Raw genomic sequence first — 21,930 nt, forward strand, 5'->3', positions numbered from 1 at the left:
GAGCTGCAGGAGGTGGGTCCATGCCCCACAGGGGCCAGGGCACCGGAGCTGCTGTTCTTAGTTGCACCCAGCCGGGCGCTGGAGCTGCAGGACCCAGGACCGGCTGCGGCGTGGCGCGTTCGTCTCAGGCCAGACCCCACGGGGCATCAGAAGAAGAGGGAGAGCTGGACTTGCCGGGCCGGGCTTCCTGCGTTTGCTGCTGCACTGGTGTATTGCTACAGCAAGGGCCACGCATCCAAGGGTGACTATTGCTGACCCCTCTCTTTGCACTTGTGCTGTGTTAAAGCCCAACGCTCCCAGCGGGGGATGTTCTTCAGATAGCGCAGAGGCATTTGTGTGTCTTTAGTGGAGTCCAGACTTCGCCTGATCTCTGGGGGCAACTCCTCAAATGCAGCTGCCCTAATCTTTTCATAGAGGGGAGCGGCCCTGGGAGATGGCAGGACCCATGCGAGCTCTTTGGGGTAGGGACTGCCCTGTGTTTCTACAGGTGTTAGCACGAAGGGGTGCTGATCTCTGTTGTGGCTCCAGGTGCTACCATAAAACAAAGAAGAATGAGCCAAGTAATTTCTGTAGAGATACAAGTTCCCAGAATGCAACTGTCCATGGTTTGCCTGCCTCAAGGTGGATCACTGCATGGCTGGCTGTCCTGTGTCTGTGGACCACCCATCCTTGTTAGAGCAGAACGCATCTACAGGCTGGTTGGCAGGCTGTGCTGTTCTGGGGGATATGCCAGTCTTAGGTCTATTTATCCATTGTTTTAGTCTGTGTGTTGGAAGAGTCTATGTTTTCAGATTAGGGGGAGAGTTCTGTTAGGGAGGTTTGGCCAGCCTTAGACGGGGGGGTGAAATGGTTCTCCAAGGAGTGAGCTCCCTTTGTACAGAGAATACAAGTACAGTGCTGGAGTTGCACTGATATTTTAACTCAGGGCCGTTCGCTGCTGCAGACAATTTTAAGACGTGTGTGCGGTGGAAGAGTTATATACGCACCTTGTTAAGGCCAAGAGGCAGGATATTCTGAGCAATCTATAGAGGGTCCTGTGGCACCTTTAAGACTAACAGAAGTATTGGAGCTGTTAGTCTTAAAGGTGCCACAGGACCCTCTGTTGCTTTTTACAGATTCAGACTAACACGGCTACCCCTCTGATACTTGAGCAATCTATGTTTTCCACAGTAATTAATTGGTGGCAGCCTCTCAGCCATTGCTTCTCAAATTCCCCAAACACTTATTTATGCACTTGACTTTACACCTAGTCCCTTTACTCACATAGTCAAAGTGCCACATGTGTGTGTGAATGTTTGCAGGATTGGGGCCTTAGTGGTTCTCATGCTTGGCACTTCATAGTGTTTTGTGTTTCAAAGCACTTGGCGAACATTAACGGATTAGGTCTCCCAACCCTTGGCAAAGCAAATCAGTATTATCATCTCCATGATGGGGAAACTGAGGCACGGATTGGTTGTGGTCTCCCTAAAGTCACTGAGTTTGTCACTGCTGGAGCTGGGAGTGAAAGCTCAGATCTGTCGTTTAGCCTGCTTGCCGTTCTGCTATCTTATAGACAAACAGAGCCTATGATAGCTTTCAAACCATCAGCTGTCTGGTATGTGCATGCTGTACAAAAATTGGGGGTTGAGATGCAGGATTATTCAGGGGCTTGGAATGAGCTCCAGTTGCTGGGATAGAAAGCCCATCCCTGTTGTGTCCTCCTATATAAATTAACACATGCTGTCATTAATGACTTTTATGTTAATGACTGCATCGTTTGGAATGAGCGTGGGACTGGGAAATGAAAGGTCCTGAGTTCTCCTCCCGGCTCTTCCCCTGACTCATTCTGTGGCTTTGGGTAAGACACGCCCTGTGCCTCGGTTTCCCCACTTGTAACATGGGCTTAACACTGTGATGACTGTTGAGGGTGAAACGCCCTATATAAATGCTGCATTTGTTTGTAAGTCACCTGAGAGAGGGCTGAACCGCCCAGTCTTGCTGCAAGGGAGCTGAAGAACCTCTGAGCACTTTCTAACCTCATTAGAATGCAACACATCTGGCGCCACCTAGGACTGTGCAGTGGTCCCAGTGCTGCACGGCATAGCTCTTAATAGCGCTGGTGGGGATAGACTGCAGACCCTCCTCCAAAGCCACAGGCCCCAAAACACAGCAGCCTCTCCTCTAGCTGCAGGCAGGATAGCTAGAGCACGGAGTAGAGCGGTTCGGATTCTGTCCCGGAGACAGCAGTGAGGCACACGAGCCTTCTCATTACAGTCGAAAAGAACTCTGTGTAGCTGACATGTGACTGCTGTTCACACACCAGCAGCGATTGCTGTGCTAGATGGATCTCCCAGGGAGCCCTTCACCTTTTAAAAGGACAGTGGAAATGATTGAACGGCCGCTTTATTGTGGAGTTCTCTGAGCTGTGCCGCTGAGCCAGGGCTTCAGGTGTCTTTCCCCAGCCCTCGCTCTGAGTATGGAATTTGTTCGCTAGTTTATACCCACTGCCGGCTGTTTGCTGGCTGCACACTGCTTGCTGAGCATTAACTGGCTGAGATATAGTTGCACTGTGACACCCGGGCCTGGATAAACTCTGTTTGAAGGGACAGTGTCAAGATAAATTCATAATTTAAAAAAAAAAAGTCCCATCCGTCTCTGCAATGCTAACAATACCAGTGATGAGTAGAACTGAAAGATTTTTTAAACTCTGCGGTGTTTGTCTCTATTAATGCTGCTTGTGCTTGGCCCAGGCATTTAAACTGCTGCAGGCCGGTCAGTTTCGCCTTTTGAGGCTGGTCACTTGAACTTTCTGGTTCTTGTGCTCCAGCCCAGTGCTGTTGTGTTGGGTTCCTAGCACTGCAGGTGAATCTGTACATGAAAAACAACCCCCCAAATCTCCATTTTAAACGATAATCATGCAAACATTTCTCTCTCAGATTTTGTCTTTCCTAAAATCCCAATTTCAGATTTAGACTAACCAGCCGTAAAAAACCAGCCACGCTTAGCAGCTCTGAATATGGAGGCTGTAGGGAGTCTGATTTTCAAATGCACTGAGCATCCACAACTTCTGCAGAAGTCAGTGGGGGCTATTGGGTGCTCAGAACCTCTGGGAATCCTGCCATAGAAGGCAAGAGGGATATTTACTGGTGTGGGAACAGTGGTCTGTTGCTTTTAAGATTAGAGGCTAGCTTTTGTACTTTGCAAATGAAAATTGTCTGTGGCCGGTGGAGGGTTCTCACACCAGAGATTCGCCAGAGCGAGAACCTTTGACTCTAAAGCCCTTTGCGTTTTGTGGAGGGGAGTCAGTTCAGGGTTGAATCTAAGACCGGAAGGAGCCTGTGTACCAGATCTAGTTCCCCATTCTCATGAGATTTTGCTTCTGATGTCTTGTCTTCCTGATGGGACTCTTGAAATCCTGAGTACGGCTTGGTAGAGCTGCTCTGGTCATCCACCAGGAGGCAGAGAATCACCTGTTATTGGTGGGACTTGTCCGCATGCAGCAATGCAGTACTGTTCCTCGTTCCATGTCATTTCCACAGGACATACGGCGTTGCACTCAGAATAGCTCCTTTCCTTCCCAGACACTGAGCTACTTCCTCTGGTTAAATCTCCCCTAAAAGCCTCTCTCTTTTCAGTCTAGGAGTGACATTCTCTGTAATGTGCATGTGCTTTGTGACGCTCAGCATGACACATGATCTGTGTGCGTTAAAATTAAGAGCAGTGTAGTTTCTCCTTTGAGCCAGAAAGCGGTGCTCTTAATCTACGGGGGAATGTTCACGCTCATTTTGGCTGTTGCTCTCATGTTTGGCTCTAAAATGGACTGGCTTTGGATCCCAGTGCTAGTGATCCCAGTAATGCACGCTGGGCACAGTAGCCCCAGGTCTCAGTTTGCTTTTCAGTGCTGCACACAGGAAAAGCCCTTGCTTCCTCTCTCACCGAACCGAGCTCCCTGCTTTCTGCAGTACCATGGGAGGTGCAGCATCTGGAGTGACTCACTCCCAGCTCCCAGAATAGCTCCTGGGCCCTCTCTCTCCTGCTCCCTCTGCTGCCATCCTAGTCCTCTCCCTTCTCTGCAGAGCAGTGTCAGCCTCCAGAACTCAGATGGCTGGAGCAGTCATCATTTGTATTGGTGTGTGGTGCCACCCACGACGCGCTAGGTGCTGTCCCGACATTCAGGGAGTGCTGGTCCCTGTCCTGAGGACGTGCCCATCATATTGCTGTAAACTCCACGTTACATCACGGGTGGCTGGACACAGCACACCATGTTCTCTGACGTGCCAGCAGCCCCCCTCCCTTAGCATCCAGACCTGCAGAGCTACACGCTCCAGCCAGCAGTGTTCCACCCAGAGTCAAGTGGCGGTGGCTAATGAGAAGCTTTGCATCCTGGGAGCTGTAATCCACAGGCCAACCTGCTGTTTTTAAAATGAGGTAATATAGGAATTTCCGCATTTGGTCAGACCAGGTTATCCTGCGTCCAGCAGGGACCTACACCAGCTGCTTCAGAGGAAGTTTCCATAAATCCCCTAGCGGACAGGTCTGGAATTACCTGCCTGTAGGGAAGTTTCTGCCTACCCAGTGTTGTGTAGTAATGCCTCTGGAGCACCAGCGTTCACGTCCCTTATAGACATAAACTGTACCACGTTCAGGTTATATGTGTGCATTTGGTGTGGGCCTCTTGCCAGCCACTTTACTAGGGTTTCTCCTCTTTGTCTGTCTTAGAAGATGCCCTGTTGGAAGCCGCAAGGATCAACAACGTTTCAGAAGTCGACAGGTGAGTGACTGTTCGGATACTTACACTGTGTATTAACATCACTACTCGGGGGGGGGGGGGGGGGGGGGGGGGGGGTCTGCCCTGAGCCCTTTGTTGTCACATGGGTCCTGCTTTCCTCCAAGATGCTTGCTTTGATTTCACAGGTGTGTCTAGTAATGTGGCTGCTTGGTAGGGTGCGGAGAAAGGAGCCCAGCAGTAATGGAAGCTGTGGGTGCTTAGCTCACTGCTTCAGATCTACCCGAGGCCAGTAGTGACTGAGAGTTGCTCCTGTCTGGGGGACTGTGTTAGGCTAGTCAGTCTACTTCCTAGTGGGCAGGTGTCTTCATCTTTCAAATACTCTTGGGCCTGGCGCTCTTGTTGACAGTCCCAACAGGGAAACCAGGGACTAATGGGCTGTGCAAACTGAGCACCCGCTCACTCCTGCAGGTAAGGTCTCCTGGGGGGGCTGAGACACGCTGACAGTGCCTCTGCTGTACTGTTCTGTGCACACATGGGGACATCAGTCTGGCCCCGTACGTTCCCAGGAAGATGAACAGATGAATGCATTTCCTGTGCCCAGAGCACCCCTGCCGGGGCTGTACATGGAAGGAAAGGGGGGTGTCATGACTAAAAACTATCTGACGCCCAAGAGGAGCAATCTGCATCCCCCACCTGGCCACAGCCTACGCGGCCTCATCCTCTGTCAGAGGAACCTTCCACTTTGTGTATCATTTCACTCAGCCTCTTCCGTCCGGCCTGCCGGCTTCCCGGGAGCTCTCCGCTGTAGGCTGCTGCTTCTGTTTCCTCTCTCTGGGGCCCATATGGCTCTTAGTCACTGCCCCAGCCTAGGGGTGCCCCCTTCCATTCTTCCTGGGATCTCAGAGGAAGCAGCCTTGTTCTGGTGCACCCGAGGGCCGAGATCTGGCCTAAATCAAGGTTCTCGTAGGATGTTGGTGTGCAGCTAATTGGCACATATGTTCTGCTGTTGGTAATTGCAGGAAGCTGTTCCTTAGTGATGTCTGGGTGATTTGTGAGTCTTGCCAGGGCGATGAGTGGCAGGGCTGTGCGCCGTGTTCTCTCTCTCTGTTTCCCGTGTTTACACTCGTGTCTGTACCGACTGCTGCTGCACATTCTGCAACTGTGTAATGCACATTCACTGCCCCGCCTGTGCTCTCCTTTCCTCTGACTGCCCCTCCATTTCTAGTGCTTGTGCTCCTCCCAAGCTGCTCCTCTTTTCTCCCTTCCTCATCTTCCTTCCACAATGTCCCCTATGCTTGAAACTCCCTGCCTCTCCTAGCGCACCAAGCGACCCGCCTCACTATGTCCCGGTCACTGCTCCCCCAGCCTTTTCGGGGGATGCCCACGCTGTAGCCTTAGCCCATGTTTCTTCTCGTGTTTTTGCCCAACCCCCCCGCGCTCCGCACACGACCCTCAAGTGCGTATTTTTGCTTTGTAGCTGTGCTTGCTTGCACGGTGGGGGATATGTGTTAAAGCCCGAGCTGTGTTTTAGCTCCAGCTGGAACCGGCCCACTGCAGTGAGGATACAGGCAAGATCATTCGTGTTGGCAGCCCTGCAGTGCCCTTCCCACAATTCCCCACAGTTGGCTGGGAAAGAATCCTAGAGCATCTCAGCACAAAGAACCATGGGACATGCCCCCAGACACAGGCAAGTGCAGAAGCAATGAGGACACAGTAACACGGGTGGGGATGCTCATACTCGGGCTAACAGTGCACAGTCCTGGGTGCCAATCCCCAGGCTAACTGAGCAGTGTAGTTATACCCTCAGTGATAGCCATGGGGCACAAATTACAGACCATCAATGTAAAAACAGCCCCCAACCCCTCCAGCCAACCTGCAGCCTTCCAAGACCTTGATGGCTTTTGCTACGCTGCTTGTTATGGTGAAGACACGAGCAAACCTCCAAAAGCACAGGGCCATTTCCCTGGAGCAAAGGAGAATTGTCTTTAGTTAGTAATAGTATAGGGCTCGTGACACATGGCTGAGCAGTTCTAATTCCGCACAGTAGAGGGCAGTGCCATTCATAGACACAATGCAGTTCATGACAGCATCGTGTATGTGTATCTATACATAGGGATAGATGGATTCTTGCCCCTGTTCAACTGTGTGCACTTCATTTTGCAAGAAAACGCGAGCTGCTCTGAGCCCCAGGCTCCGTGGCAAGCTAGACAACAGGCAGGCAGACTGCTTTAGGGTTTTAAAATTTAATTTCCGACTTGATTAAACCGTAATTTATCCCCTGGCCACAGATCACTGTATTATAATTATTGAAACGCACTGAAAACCCAATCAGTGCACTAGGGTAAGCCATTGCAGGCCGTGCCTGGCATATCCATGCAGTTGACATCACAGTAAGAATCAGGACCTACGTTCTGTATTGTATCATAGCCTGTCTCATGAAGCAGCGCCAGTAAAACTGAACAGAGACCGGTCATTGCCTGGATTGTAGAACGGCTACTGGTATTATTCAAGCCTTGGTCGTTTCAGCTAACAGGCTGGGGGAGAAGCCCCCAGATGTTTGAGAGAGCCTGGACCAGGCTCTCTCACACCCACTGTCTTCATCTGCTGCTTGCGTTTTTGTTCATTGCATGAATGGGGCTGACCAGCTTTCTTGCTTTTGCAAGTCAGGCACACAGGACAACTCTTTGTATAGTGTTTTCCGTGCAAACTGTACCTCAGAGCATTTTACAGGGTGAAACAATACAACTACCAACACAACTACCAAGGAGAGAGAAATTAAGGGGAATTGGCGAGGGAGAGATGCAGTTTTTCAGTTGTTGTTTGACATGAGATGGAGAGTCAGAGGCAGAGAGATACAGATGAGCTGTTCTAGGTTCATGAGCCGCAGAGAAGGCAGTTGTGAGGATATGAGTTGTGTTTCTTTAAAACTGCTGGGGGAAGCCAGGCATAGGGGACAGGGGGCGGAGGAGGACCTAGGCAGAACTGTACAATGAAGCAGAGAGAGACAGAGGAGCTTTAGGGATAATACTGTGTTCCTTATTCCGACAGAGTTCCTTGTTCAGTGTTAGAAGAAAACTACTCTCGCTCTCTGATTCGTTACCATTGTCACGTGAGAGCGCTAGCACCAACCGTGGCCAGAGGGGAAGAGCAGCCTAGTGAAAGGGAGCCCCCCTGGTGGCAGGCCAGTGAGTGTTAGAAAATCCACAGGGGGTTTCATAGACCTAGAGGGTAGTTTTGGACTGGATCCTAAAAGGAACGAAGAACCAGTGGGACATTTGAGGACTGCGCGTCTGTATGTGCAAGGAGGCGGGCAGCAGCATTCTGTGTGCGCTGCAAGCTGGGGATTCAGGCAGCCGTAGGGAAATGAGCTACTGTATTGTAGGGGAGTGAGGATTTCAGTGAAGGTGGAGAATAGGCAGCAGCGTACAAGGTCTGCTGGCAACAGTCAGTTCTTCAAACATAGGAGATACGAGAGGAGAGGGCAGGGATATGTATGTTGGAAGCCAGTGGGAGGCTTGAGTCCAGGGAGTCTTGTCTTGTCTCTAACAACTCAGTTAGGTTGTTACCTGTGTGTCAGCTGGTCCCAATGAAGCAAATGTAGTCTGATTTTTGCATTAAAAATAAAAAGAAATTCCCCTCTGAGGAGTGATCCGACTCCCATTGGAGCGGATGGCCAAACTCCCATTAACTTCAGGCCCTGTATGTATTTAGCCATAACTGCAGACAAGACCTATTATTCTGGATAGTTTAGTTTCCCCAACCTCCGTTGAGCTGTGTGTGTTGAGGAGGAGAGGCAAGGGGAAGCAAGAAGCAAAAGCTTGAAGAAATACTGCCTCCATCCCCTTCGCCTTTATATACAGGATTAATATTGATTCTCAGTGGTTCACTCTTATTTTTTAATAAACCACCTACAAAAATATGGGCTTGCAGCAGAGTTCCTTAGCCAAATAAATATGATGGAACAGTATTCTAATAAGCGCTGTGTGATATTGGCTCACAGAAACAAAGTACATGTGTCAACGCACTGTTATCAGGGCAATTTGTAACAGCGGGCAGTAGCCGGCATCTGCATGTTTAAACGTTCAGCAGGCCAGGAGATTGGCATGGAGCTATTCTTCCTTCAGAGCAAGGAGGTGTCCAGAAACTTGACCTGCCCTTTTAAAAGGTGCCATTTTGATCAGTTGAGATGGTCCCGCTCTCTGGATTGATTTTAACTGGGCTCTGTCAAACCCACTAAAAAATTAAAACTGGTTGGGCGACTGGCCATCCCTACCTTGTGTCAAGCAATTCAGCGTGTTTCAGTTGAGTTTTGCATGCCCGTGTAGTCTCGTCATTTCATGGTCCTCCCCCATCTCTCCGTATCCACCTGTTGACTCTCGTCTTATAGATTGTCAGTTGCTTGGGGCAGGGGCCATCTCTGTGCAGCTCCGAGAACTCCGGGGGCCTGCTCCGGGACTGGGGATTTTGGGCAGTAGCACAAGACAAACAATACATCATAATTCCAAAACAGACACACAATGTCTGGGCCTTGGTACCCCCTGGTCTGCCTGTGGCACATAATAGCTGAGTTTCCTTGGGGCTGTGATACTTATTTCAATTCAGGTGATTGTGTTCATTGCAGGGGTAACCAGGTAGGGTTTGGTGGCCTGTGGAGCACAGGAGATCAGACTAAATGATCTGGTGGGTCCCTTCTGGCCTTATAATCTATGACTGTGTGAAAATCATGTAAGGCAAGTACATCCGGCTCTGCCCAGTCAAGGGGACATGCTGGCAGCTCTCAAAGAGCCACAGGGCTGCACCTAATATACAATAAAGGGAAGAGATTGCAGACACCATCCTCTCTGATACCATGGTGGCCCTTATTGCCTACAGATCCCAGCATGCAATGCCTCCAGTCAAATGCAGGTGGAGCGCTATGCGCTGGGATGTGTAGTCTCTAAAGGCAGTACTGCCGTCAGACAGTTGAATATATCTGAGTGCTGACACTGTGCTGAGCAGTGTACAGACTCAGGGAGTCCCTGCCCCAAAGAGTTGACAGTTTAAAGCAGGCACTGAAATGCTGTTCAAATCTATACAAAACACAGTTAGAAAGACCAGACTTGGAGCAGTGGGTTTATTTTTTTCTTGTAGAAATCTCTTCTGGACTTTGTGTGTTGTGCCACATTTGGCCATCCTTGATTTAAATAACCAGGAAGAGCCAAGCTAACCTTTTAAAGACCCCACTGACACCACAAGAAACCCTTAGACTGTTTCTACTTAGAAATAATTCTGCTGCTATTTCCTGCATTTCTCACCCCTTTGCTTTTTACACTCAAGGAGCTTTGCATGAAAATTGCATCCTAGTTGCTTAGGAATTCATCCGCTCCGCCTCTTCCGTTTCCCATCTCAAGCTATAATCCTGTGCTTGTGGATCAGGGTGATCCAGTCAATATAGTGTACTTGGACTTTCAGAAAGCCTTTGACAAGGTCCCTCACCAAAGGCTCTTAAGCAAACTCAGCAGTCATGGGATAAGAAGGAAGGTCTTCTCATGGGTCAGTAACTGGTTAAAATATAGGAAACAAAGGGTAGGAATAAATGGTCAGTTTTCACAGTGGAGAGAAGGAAATAGCCAAGGATCTGTACTGGGCCCAGTGCTGTTCAACATATTCATAAATGGTTTGGAAAAGGGGGTGAGCAGTGAGGTGGCAAAATTTGCAGATGATACAAAATTATTCAGGATAGTTAAGTCCAAAGCAGACTGTGAAAAGTTACAAAAGGTTCTCACTGAACTGGGTGGCTGGGCGAAGAAATGGCAGATCAAATTCAGTGTTGAAAAATGTAAAGTAATACACATCGGAAAACAGAATCCCAACTACGCATGCAAAATGATGGGGTATAAAGTAGTTGTCACCACTCAAGAAAGAGATCTTGGAGTCATCCTGGATAGTTCTTTGAAAACATCCGCTCAATGTGCAGCGGCTGCCAAAAAAGCGAACAGAATGTTAGACACCATTGGGAAAGGGATAGATGATAAAACAGAAAATATAATGTCACTAAATATATCCATGATATGCCCACACCTTGAATACTGCGTACAGTTCTGGTCGCCCCATCTCAAAAATGATATATTAGAATTGGAAAAGGTGCAGAGAAGGGCAACAAAAATTATTAGGGGGATGGACCAGCTTCTGTATGAGAGATTAAAAAGACTGGGACGGTTCATCTTAAAAAGGAGACAAGTAAGGGAGGTTATGATAGAGATAAAATTATGAATGGTTTGGAGAAAGTGAATAGGAAAGGGTTATTTACCCCTTCGCACAACACAAGAACTAGCAGTCACCCAATGAAATTAATAGGCAACAGGTTTAAAACAAACATAAGAAAGTACTTGTTCACACAACACACAGTCAGCCTGTGGAACTCATTGCCAAAGGATGTTGTGATGGCCAAAAGTATAACTGGGTTCAAAAGAGAACTAGGTAAGTTCCTGGAGGATACGTCCATCAATGGCTATTAGCCAAGATGGTCAGGGCGAGGTTCTAACCTCTAAAGCTGTATGTGTATGTGATGATGTTTGACGCATAACAACTTCTGCATTTGCACAGCACCACTGGTAACGAACAGATGGCACTAGGTGAGATGTGCACATTGTTTCATTTTGAAGGGATTCAGTTGCATGAGAGTATTTGGCTCTGTTAGCCTGCCCAGTGCTGTAGCATTTGAACCTCTTCCAGCAGTGACATTATTTGTATTACTATAGCGTCTAGGTCAGAGCCCCGCCATGAACCAACACCCCATTGCACTAGGCTCCAGCTTGTCGTGTGTGGTTTTTTACTTCCTCTCACCTGAGGGGAAATTGGCCATGTGGATCATGGAACATATTAGCCACTTTCTAAATCATACATGTTTCAAATCTCTCATCTGTCACCATGTCCTGGTGTTTTCATGCCATGTGTATTAAGACATGAATAGTAAAAATGAGGTTTCTGTGACTCCTGATTCTCTCTCCATTCAGCAGTGGGTTACTACTTAGATATCACTCACCTCCTTAAACAACGCCGCTGGCTTCCTGTTCGTTTCTGGGTACAGTTCTTTCCCTTTCCCCCAAAGTCCTCTGAACTTACTCCAGCATGCTTCCTTGACCACCTGTCTCTCTACTCCCTGCTCACCATCTCTGCTTATACAGGAGTGGCCTCCTCTTCGTCCCTTCAGAGCATCTCACCACACTTTGTGTAAGAGCCTTCTCCTCTGCAACTCCTCCAGCTAGGAGTAGCTTGTCTGTCTTCCTCCATCTCATTTCAGACCTCAGTTGAAAATATCTGTCTTCTGCCTTGCCTATACATCTTACATTCTCTTTCCCTGTGCTGTGGTTTAACTGTCTGTCTGGATTCCTTATAGTGTTTTGGATTGGTTTCTATATACAGAATAGTTGTACTGTACCAAGGCAGTAATTATTGGCCATTAGATGATCGCTAAAGGATTCAGAAGCAAATGTAGTCTTTAGGCAGCCTGCCTCTAGGAAGACAAGAGCATGAACAGAGGTTTTTGCAGTGGCTTAAGTAGTCCTCCTGGATGGACAAACTCTTTCACCAGAGTTTAGAAGAGGAGCTTATGCTGTAATGTTAAAATTTACTGTTTTTTCTTGCAGTTAAAGTTGCAAAGCTGAGGGCATGTCCCAGGAGAGTGAGCCACCCCTGCAGTTAAACAGTAACATATTGGGGTGGGGGTGGGGGGCGGAGAAATGTTTAAGCGACCGAGAGAAACAGAAGCTATTGTTGTTGCAAAAGTTCAAGTTTCCTCTTCCTCCACCTGTCAGGAGGGTGAGCCGGGCATGCTCCCAGGCGCTGAGCACAAACTCAAACATGCCCTCTGGGCTCTGGCTTTAAGCAGCAGTGTCACTGAGTTACTCACCCAGAACTCATGGGATAGGAGGGATGAATAGAAGCCACATCTGTCTCGGGGCAGCCGGGGGGGAGAAGAAAAGTTGCTGCATTGCAACAGGAGATACTCGGCGACAGGGAAGTTGGATCCTTTATCTCTTTTCTGGATGGATCAAAGTGTCAGAGTTTTAGGTCCTGTTTACTTCAAGGCAGAATAGTGTCTATTCCAAAAGCAAGGTGTGTCACTCTGCCCTCGCACCCATCTTGAGCCCTTTCGGAAAATTCCAAAGCACCTCAAGATGCTCTGCTGGTCAGATCATTGAGTCATATCAAACCCTCTTCTTATTTAAAAGGAGATGTTGCCCTGTACAGAGTTACTGGTGGAGCTTTGCCATCTAGGCAAAGGGCGGTTTTCATATAGAACTGGAACCAGACGTGCCCAAATATCACGAGAGAGACTGTTCTCAAGGAAGCAAATGTACTGGAAATTTCACAAGAAAATCCGTCCTTGTGAACTGTCCAGCTTGGCTTAGAGAAACATCCAAACTCTTTGACACCAAAGCAAACTGAGTCCAAACTTTGATAATCCTGAGATCCTTTTGAAACCCTTTAAGAAGCTCAGCCTTTCATCAGTTCACACCCCAGATGTTTACTTATTGACACTGATTCCCCGTATACCCAACAGCTGAGGATGTGTTTGTCTCATGAAAAAACGTGATGACGGTATTCATATTGTTGGCAGTGCATGTATGTGTTAAATTGTTAATAGTGAGCACCCTGTATCTTATTTGGTTAAAATGTCGATAGACATCCTAAGCATTGATCAGAGGATTTTATTTAATTAAAAAATATGTCCCGGCTGGTAAATACATTTGGCTGTCTAGGATCTGAACACTGGTCGTCACTTTATCGATTGTCATATCATTAAATCAGGCTGGGAAAATATTAATGATAGACTCACGCACCCTGAACATAAAGTTCAGTTGTCTAGCAAATCTGTTAAGTTGCTCGGCATCTTGCGGTGATTTAAAAAAATGCTCCTAAATGAAATGTCAATGCATATTACGCTACATGATGTGACTCTAGTAATTTTTCATACTAGGTTTGATCATTTGGCATTCCACATGCTTCAGATTACTTAAGCTGGGTTCCTAAATGGAAAACTGCTGATTAATTCCAATACCTTAGGCCTTGACCCTGTAATCAGCTCCTCTAGCGAGTACTCCAGCACCCTTCGCGTGGGTGTGAGGTCTTTCATAGGAGGTTTAATTGGGGTATCAGGGCCATCAACAGTTGAATGATCATGAAAGAAGAACACATATGGTATATATTGATAAATGAATTTCCAGAGCAGTTTTTAGGAAAAGCCTGTCACTGTTTCACAATCTCCATAATTGTGAATGCTTTCTAAGAGGAAGTGGTGCCTTTGCACCAGTCCTTCCCAGTACAAGGTGCACCTTCCTGGTGATGAGGAGTAGGGCTGAGAGGGTCCCATTTGAATTCAAGAGAGACCAGGCACTTACAAAGCTGTTGTGTAGCAGGTTGCATGAGATGTAAAAGCAAACACTTGGGGTTTTTTTTTTCAGGGAGTCACAGCGCTCTTGTTGCTAGTGTAGGGGAACTGGGAAATCTTGTTCATGGCTCTGTCACTGACTGGGAAAGCCAATTAACCTTCCTGGGCCTCAGTTGACTTAAATGGGGCAATTCTTTGTGAACTATTCTGAGCCCCTCTGATGAAAGATACTAGATAAAAGCCAGGCACTATTATTTATTAGTAAAAAAAGAAGTAGTTTCACAGGCCAGACCTGCCCACCCCTGAATTCTGCCAGTTTTGTAGGGTTATAGTAGCATTTCGCCATGTAATAAAGTGTTTTATTGCCCTGTTACTGTGTGAAAGACCCACCCAAACAGGGGAAATTGACTAACTGACTGTACAGGGGAAACAGTGAAACTGACTATGCACAAAGTGCTTTCAAATGGTCAAAGTAAACCAAGTGAAAAGGTGAGATGGTTTAGTTGCACTCTTTCCTCTGAGTCATTACTGAACTATGGCCTCAGAGCCCTAGCATTTCAGGACAGATGGAACCAGCAGGTCAGCTGGTCTGACCTTCTGTATCTAACAGGCTACTCAGCACTCACACACGAAACCCAACAACTGAAATGAGACCACAGTAAAGGAGACCCATAGGAGACCAGACTGTTGTGTGCCACGGGCAGAGAATAAGAGGGACTGACGTGCACCAGTGCTCAAGGTCCCTGCAATGGTAGGGAATGATTTAATGCAATACACCCAGATGATCCTGGCAAGTGACCCGCACCCACATGCTGCAGATGAAGGTGGAAAACCCCAGGGTCACTGCCAATCTGACCTGGGGGGAAATTCCTTCCCTACCCCACATATGGCGATCAGTTAGACCCTGAGCATGCGAGCAAGAACCAGCCAGCCCAGCAGCTCTGAGGGAGAGAGTGCTCGGTGCCACCTCAGAGCCCTGGCCCTCCCCGCCCAGCACAGCGTTAGGATGGCAGGAAGTGGCTGTGTATCGGTGGTGGGTGAAAGAATTAGGCATTAACATAAAGGACTTTGGGCTGGAGTCAGATGGTAAAGAATCAGACGTGAAATGATACCATTGTCCTCCTCTACCTCCTGTTGATTTGGGGCCAAATTCAGCTCTGGTTTGAGTAGATGCATTAACTTCTTTGGAAGCCAGGGTTGAATTTGGTCCATGGGGCTCCAGTAAGCTGGGACTCTCTGAAGTGGGCAGCTTGGCATTAAAACTCTGTGAGGAGACAGTACCACACAAAGATCCTCCCGAAGAAGCCTCTGTTGGGGTTATTGGCACTCCATTTCTATCCAAAGGGGCTGTGTAAAGTGAAGTTGGCAGATGGAGCAGCGGTGTGGATTCATGTTGCAGGCAATGCCACTTCGAGCGAGACACTTAACCGCCGTGTCCAGCAGTGGCCATGAGTCTGAGACAGACTAGCCCAGCATGTCTCTGTTATTACTGTAAACACAGCCCTTATGCACCGCTGCTCACTAAAGATAACAATCTGCACTGCACACAGGCTGCCATGCCATGTGCTCCAGCACTTACTGTGCCTTACACAGGGACAGGAGAGAATTCTGAACAGGCAGGAATGTTTTTTTCTTTCTACCAACCTGTATCTAAGGGCTTGTCTATACCACGCAGCTTTAAAAGACTTTTAAAGTCAGTGTGCGTAAACGCTCTTTTTTGGTACTTTGTCGGCACTTTTGCCGTCAAAATACTTCCAGCCCCGCGAGCGGCATTAGTTTTGTTGGCAGGAGAGCGCTCCTGCCGACAAAGCCGCGTTCACACTGCCACTTGCGTCGGCAAAACTTTTGTCTTCCGTGGGGGGGCTTATTTAAGTACCCATGAAAGACAAAAGTTTTGTCCACAACTTCGCAGTGTAGACAAGCTCCAAGAGAGCTCTTCAGATTGCAAGGATGTGCTTAAAGTTCTGTTGCCTCTTTTCAGTGATTAGACTCAAGAAGGGAAGGAAATGCGGGGGGAGGTGGAAGACTTATCTCAAGGATGAACCAAAACAGATTGCTTGGAACACATCAGAGTTAGAGTGGTAGCAGCATTTTTTCATGCAGTGACTAAAATGGGCTGGATTAGTGACGTTACAGTGAGTGTGATAGAAATCTGGTAAATGTTTACTTGGAAGTCTATTCCTCTGATAAATATGTGGGCTCCCAAACGTTTGTTCCTGTCACTGGCCCATTGAACTATGAACCCATCTAAGATGTCCTTATTGCTGACTTTCTCCCTGTAAAAACAACAAGGAGTCTGGTGGCACCTTAAAGACTAACAGATTTATTTGGGCATAAGCTTTCGTGGGTAAAAACCTCACTTCTTCAGATCCCTGTAGTGATCTTGGTCAATTTCAACATCACTAACTCTTGAATATAACTATCCAAGAAGTCATTAGCCAGAAGATTTAGCCTGCTCACTGTCCATGCTCACCGTGTGCACTAAGGATGTAAAAGGTTAAAAGTTAACTGGTTAACCGGTAAGCGTTAGGCTTATTGTTAACCGGCCTTAACTCTTAACCCCGGCGGCACGTGGCAGTCGAAATGACCCCAGTTCCGGCCGTGCCACACCAGCCGGTTTAACTACATCGGTCAGCAGTATGAAAAATCCACATCCCTAAGTGGCATTGTTAAGCTGACCTAAGTTCCCATGTAGACAGTGCCAGGTGAATGGAAGAATTCTTCCGTCCACCTAGCTACCGCTTCTTGGGGAGGTGGATTACCTACGCTCATGGGAGAACCCCTCTCATCGGCACAGCTAGTGCCTACACTGAAGCGCAACAGCGGCGCAGCTGTGCCGTATAGCATTTTAAGTGTAGACAAGACCTAAGAGAGTCAGAGTTAAAGCTCCACAAAGATGAAGGGAGACAGTCAATACCTTTCTAAGGGGCAGATCTGTCCCTCTTCCATGGTTATGCTGGGCCCCTTTGCAGTGGAATCGGTGTGGCTTGGCTGTTTGGGGAACTCCTGTGGGAGATGCACACAACAGACTCAGCCTCCAAGGGGGACACCACTATTTACCTCTCTCCATTCTGAAAGCTGACCATTTATTCCTACCCTTTGTTTCCTGTCTTTTAACCAGTTACTGATACATGAGAGGACCTTTTATCCCAGGATTGCTTACTTTGCTTAAGAGCCTCTGGTGAGGGACTTTGTCAAAGGTTTTCTGAAAGTCCAGGTACACTATATCCACTGGATCACCCTTGTCCGCGTGTTTTTTGACCCCCTTCAAAGAATTCTAATAGATTGGTGAGGCATAATTTCCCTTTACAAAAGCCATATTGACTCCTCCCCAACAAATGGTGTTCCTCTATGTGTCTGATCATTCTGTTCTTTACTCTAGTTTCAACCAGTTTGCATGATTCTGAAGTTAGGCTTACTGGCCTGTAATTGCCAGGATTGCCTCTAGAGCCTTTTTTAAAAACTGGTGTCACATTAGCTATCCTCCAGTCATCTGGCACAGAAGCTGATTTAAGCGATAGGTTACATTCCACAGTTAGTAGTTCTGCAATTTCATATCTGAGTTCCTTCAAAACTCTTGGGTGAATACCATCTGGTCCTGGTGACTTACTACCATTTAATTTATCAATTTGTTCCAAAACTTCCTCTACTGACATCTCATCTGGGACAGTTCCTCTGATTTGTCACCTAAAAAGAACGGCTCCAGTGCAAGAATCTCTGTCACATCCTCTGCAGTGAAAACAGATGCAAAGAATTAATTTAGCTTCTCTGTAATAGCCTCATCTTTCTTGAGTGTCCCTTTAGCCCCTCAGTCATCCAGTGGTCCCACTTGGTTTGGCAGGCTTCCTGCTTCTGATGTACTTAGAAAGTTTTTGCTGTTAATTACTGAGTCTTTTGCTGAGTTGAGTTGCTGAGTCAAGTTACTCTTCAAATTCTTGTTTGGCTTGCCTAATTAACAACATAAGAACAGCCATATGGGGTCAGACCAATGATCCATCTAGGCCAATATCCTGTTTTCCGACAGTGGCCAATGGCAGATGTTTCAGAGGGAATGAACAGAACAGGCAATCCTTGAGTGATCCGTCCCCTGTTGTCCACTCCCAGCTTCTGGCAATCAGAAGCTAGGGACACTCAGAGCACAGGGTTGCATCCCCTGACCATCTTGGCTAATAGCCATTGATGAACCGATCCTCCATAAACGTATTGAGTTATTTTTTGAACCCTGTTATAGTTTTGGCCTTCACAACATCCCCTGGCAACGACTTCCACGGGTTGACTGCGTTGCATGAAGTTGTGCTTCCTTTTGTTTTGGGCTGACTCCTGGTTCTTGTGTTATGTGAAAGAGTAAATAACACTTCCTGATTCACTTTCTCCGCACCAGTCATGATTGTATAGACCTCTATCATATCCCCCCTTAGTCGTCTCTTTTCCAAGCTGAAAAGTCCCAGTCTTATTAACCTCTCCTCAGATGGAAGCTGTTCCGTACCCTTAATCATTTTTGTTGCCCTTCTCTGTACCTTTTCCAATTCTAATATATCTTCTTTGAGAAGGGGCGACCACATCTGCACTCAGTGTTCAAGATGTGGATGTACCATGGATTTATAATGTAAAAGTCTTGGCCATTAACAAAGAAATCAAACTTACTCAGTACTATAACAAAGAATAAGAATAACAAAGAAAAACTCCGTTCTAGGATACTGCTTGGGATCAGTTGCAAATAGGGTCTAAGCTAATAATACTAGGAGTATAGGATTAGAGGCGGGGCAGAGGACCATAACCCTGAGGAGTGGGTTGTGGAGGAGATTAAGAAATAAAGCTAGCAATAGCCAGGTAAGAACTAGTTTTGTAGTGGATGCTAGGAGTCTGTTAGGAATGTGGTCCAAAATGGGTGGAAAGATCTTTATTGAAAGAGCACAAAGGTTTGTTTGATGCCTCTATAAGGCTTTTACTGCCATGCGAGAATGCTCCAAAATAGTGCCATGTTAGTATGTGGCACTTCAAGAGCTGTTGGCCTTCTCATGATACCCAGCCTTGAATCCTTTATGGCTATTACTCAGCGCAAAAATTCTAGTCGTCCATCAGTATGTGTGTCCACCAGCTTCCCCTCCTCCAGCGTACTGGTGAATTGTTAAGATCCATGTGAGCAACCTTAAAAGGATTCAGGCCTGCTAGTTATGATGTTACCTGTCTACTAGGAATTGGATTGAGACCCACCAATTCATTTCCTATTGGCTGCTGAAGAGCTGTCAGACCATAACAACTTTCAGTCATTATTGCCCGGGGCTGCATTGGAACCAGTGACCCTGAGATGAAAGATTCTGTATTCTGCTACCAGCCCCCTGATCCATTCAGCACCCTTGCCTATGTCTGTGGGGGAGAAACAAAATCTTATGACGCCGTCTCTCTCTGTTTTGTGTAGGTTGTTGTTGGAAGGCACCGATGTGAATGCTAGGCACAAGCTTGGCTGGACAGCCCTCATGGTAGCAGCTATAAACAGAAATTCTAGGTAAGTTTTTTTTCCAGCATTGTTTATGACCATCCTGGGTAAGTTGCTATGCTGCGTTCTCCTTTTGATAAACCCACATGGATTCCATCTAAACAACCTGCACTCGGAGTCTCCCTCTTGTGCAGTTCTGGGATGTGGTTGCTGGTTAAACCTGAAACCGTATATTTATACTTTTCATTTACCTATGTACAGTATGACAACCAAGAACCCCAACTGGTTTACTGGCTGAAAGGGGAGAGCACTATGCATTGAATCACCAGTGCTGTTTCCTTGCAGCATTCTTGTTTTCTTGGGAGGACACCCATCCGAGCATTGATCAGGCCTAACCTGTTTATCTTGAGATCTGATGAGATTGTAGCCTTGCGGTGGTACTGGTGCAGGTCGCACTGTGTCAGTACCTCAGCTAAAGTCTCAAGTTGCTGCAGTAGGATTTGCTGTTTCTCCCCTAGCTTGTGGGGTGAGTGCTGTGGCTTTCATGCTACGCCTTCATGAACCAAAAGGGCTGACTCTGTGTCCGACCTCTTTAGTTCCCAGGATGATCACTGTGGCTTCTGGTAACCTTTAAAGGCACTCTTAAATATATTCAGTCTACAACTAAATTCAATTAGTTTTTATTTAAAAAAAAGAGAGAAAGAGAAATCCAATTTTAGAAAACGTGGGACAGACGGTAGAATGAGCTTTGATGTTACAACCTCTCAGAGATGCTTTACTTAGTCACAAGTTCATAAGCAAAAAGGCTTAATTACTTGGGAAAACACAGGATTAAAGCGGGGCACAAAAGCTGAATATCCGCTCTCGGGCGACACGATTCGAATCCGTGTGCCGAGTTTGTGTGTGGTGCAAACTTTGATGTGTGCGATGACAAGCTGAAAGTCGTGACCTCCTCGGGGAGCTCCTTAAGATGGGCAGAGAGGCGGGGGCTTGGGTCTGTTTGTTTAACTTTGATGTCCGAGCAGCAACGGGCCTCGTTGTTTGCATGTCCGCAGAGGGATGGATTTGGAGCTTCCCACCTTTGCTGATGGACAATGGTCAGCAGTGGAGTGTGACGATTGTTGACCATTCCAAGTGACTGATGGACCAGAACAGGGCTTGGGGAGGTGCAAAGGCTCGAAGGGAGACAAGGAGAAAGGCTGTTCATGGTACAATAATTACCCCAGCTGGATCACCCTTCTTACTATTTAAGATACATAGGATGAAATCAGGTAGAACTGGTGACAAAAACCTCTAGGCACTAAAAGGCCTTCAGGACCCAGTCTAGTCTCGTTATGCACTGGCACAAGACTAACAACTGGGTTTCTTATTTGGGTGTCTGGCAAAAAGTCTGAAACTTTGAGCTGTGTTGGGTGAATCAGGTTTATTTGCCATGCCTTGTGGATGATTATTGCCTATAATTTTAAACAAAGGCCTTGACTATCTGAAACTCACTATGACTCGTCTGTAAACATAATGAAAGGTTAATTAGATATTTCACTTCCTTCTGGAAACAAGTATAAACTAGGGCCAAATTCATCCCTAGCGTAACTACTCCATTGGCATCACTGGGGTAACACCAGGAGCGTATTTGGCCTCTGCTGCGATGTCTAGCCTTACAGTGTACCCAGTAGGGTTTCGCCGTTGGCCAGGAAACATACTAAGCTGGAAAACGACACAAAGAGTGTCTGAAATTCCCTCCAAGTTGTCCACTCGCAGATGCAGTACAAATACTGACCTATTTAACCTGACTCCTAAAGAGCCTGGCCCTGGTATTAGATGTGTAGTTTGGGGCTGAGGAGCTAAAAGAGCACTAGGAGTTGGTGGCTTTGGTTCAGTGACACAGGTTTGCCCACAGAGTTTAGCTCTCTCTACATATCCTTTCCAGTGCCAGGTGCCTCTTGGTTTTCTGGACATACTGTGATTATTTTCTTTTTCTCTCATGTAAAGCTCCATTTGCAGTGGGGTGAGAACAATATTACCTGAACAGGTTAAAGATGTCAGCTCCCTCCATGCTGGCCAACCAAACTGCACACATGCTTAATAGTGATCTGGGCAACATGCTTTCTGGCACCTGTAGGCCTAAGTTAATTGCATTGTCTGACTTATGCTAACAGTTGTAGGGTGCTGAATTTTTTAAAGTGTCTCTCTACTCTGACAAGTGACAATGTAAAAACAGGTCCTCCTTACTTAATAGACCTGCCTCCTGTGTATATCCAGCCATAGCAGCAGATGTTATTGACCAAAGTAAGTTTTTACTCTGTGGCGCTTCATAGCCCAGCAGAACCAACATCAGTATGAGAAATCACGCATCAGCAAAACTGTGAACTAAGTTCCGATGGCACATGTTTTAGGTGTTGCTGGTACTTGAGC

General features: G+C 47.1%; 1 protein-coding gene across 1 annotated transcript in view; it reads left to right on the top strand.

Moving 5' to 3' along the window:
* Positions 1-21,930, top strand: part of CLPB (ClpB homolog, mitochondrial AAA ATPase chaperonin) — a 135,227-nt gene that overhangs the window by 468 nt on the left and 112,829 nt on the right. Inside the window, exons 2-4 of the mRNA XM_026658360.1 lie at positions 13-241; positions 4,699-4,750; positions 19,501-19,587. Coding sequence (XP_026514145.1) covers positions 13-241; positions 4,699-4,750; positions 19,501-19,587 — 368 coding nt within the window. The remainder of the gene's footprint in view (positions 1-12; positions 242-4,698; positions 4,751-19,500; positions 19,588-21,930) is intronic.

The sequence above is a fragment of the Terrapene carolina genome, unplaced genomic scaffold (genome assembly GCF_002925995.2).
Source record: "Terrapene carolina triunguis isolate 2854851 unplaced genomic scaffold, T_m_triunguis-2.0 Scaffold430, whole genome shotgun sequence".
Taxonomy (NCBI): Eukaryota; Metazoa; Chordata; order Testudines; family Emydidae; genus Terrapene; species Terrapene triunguis.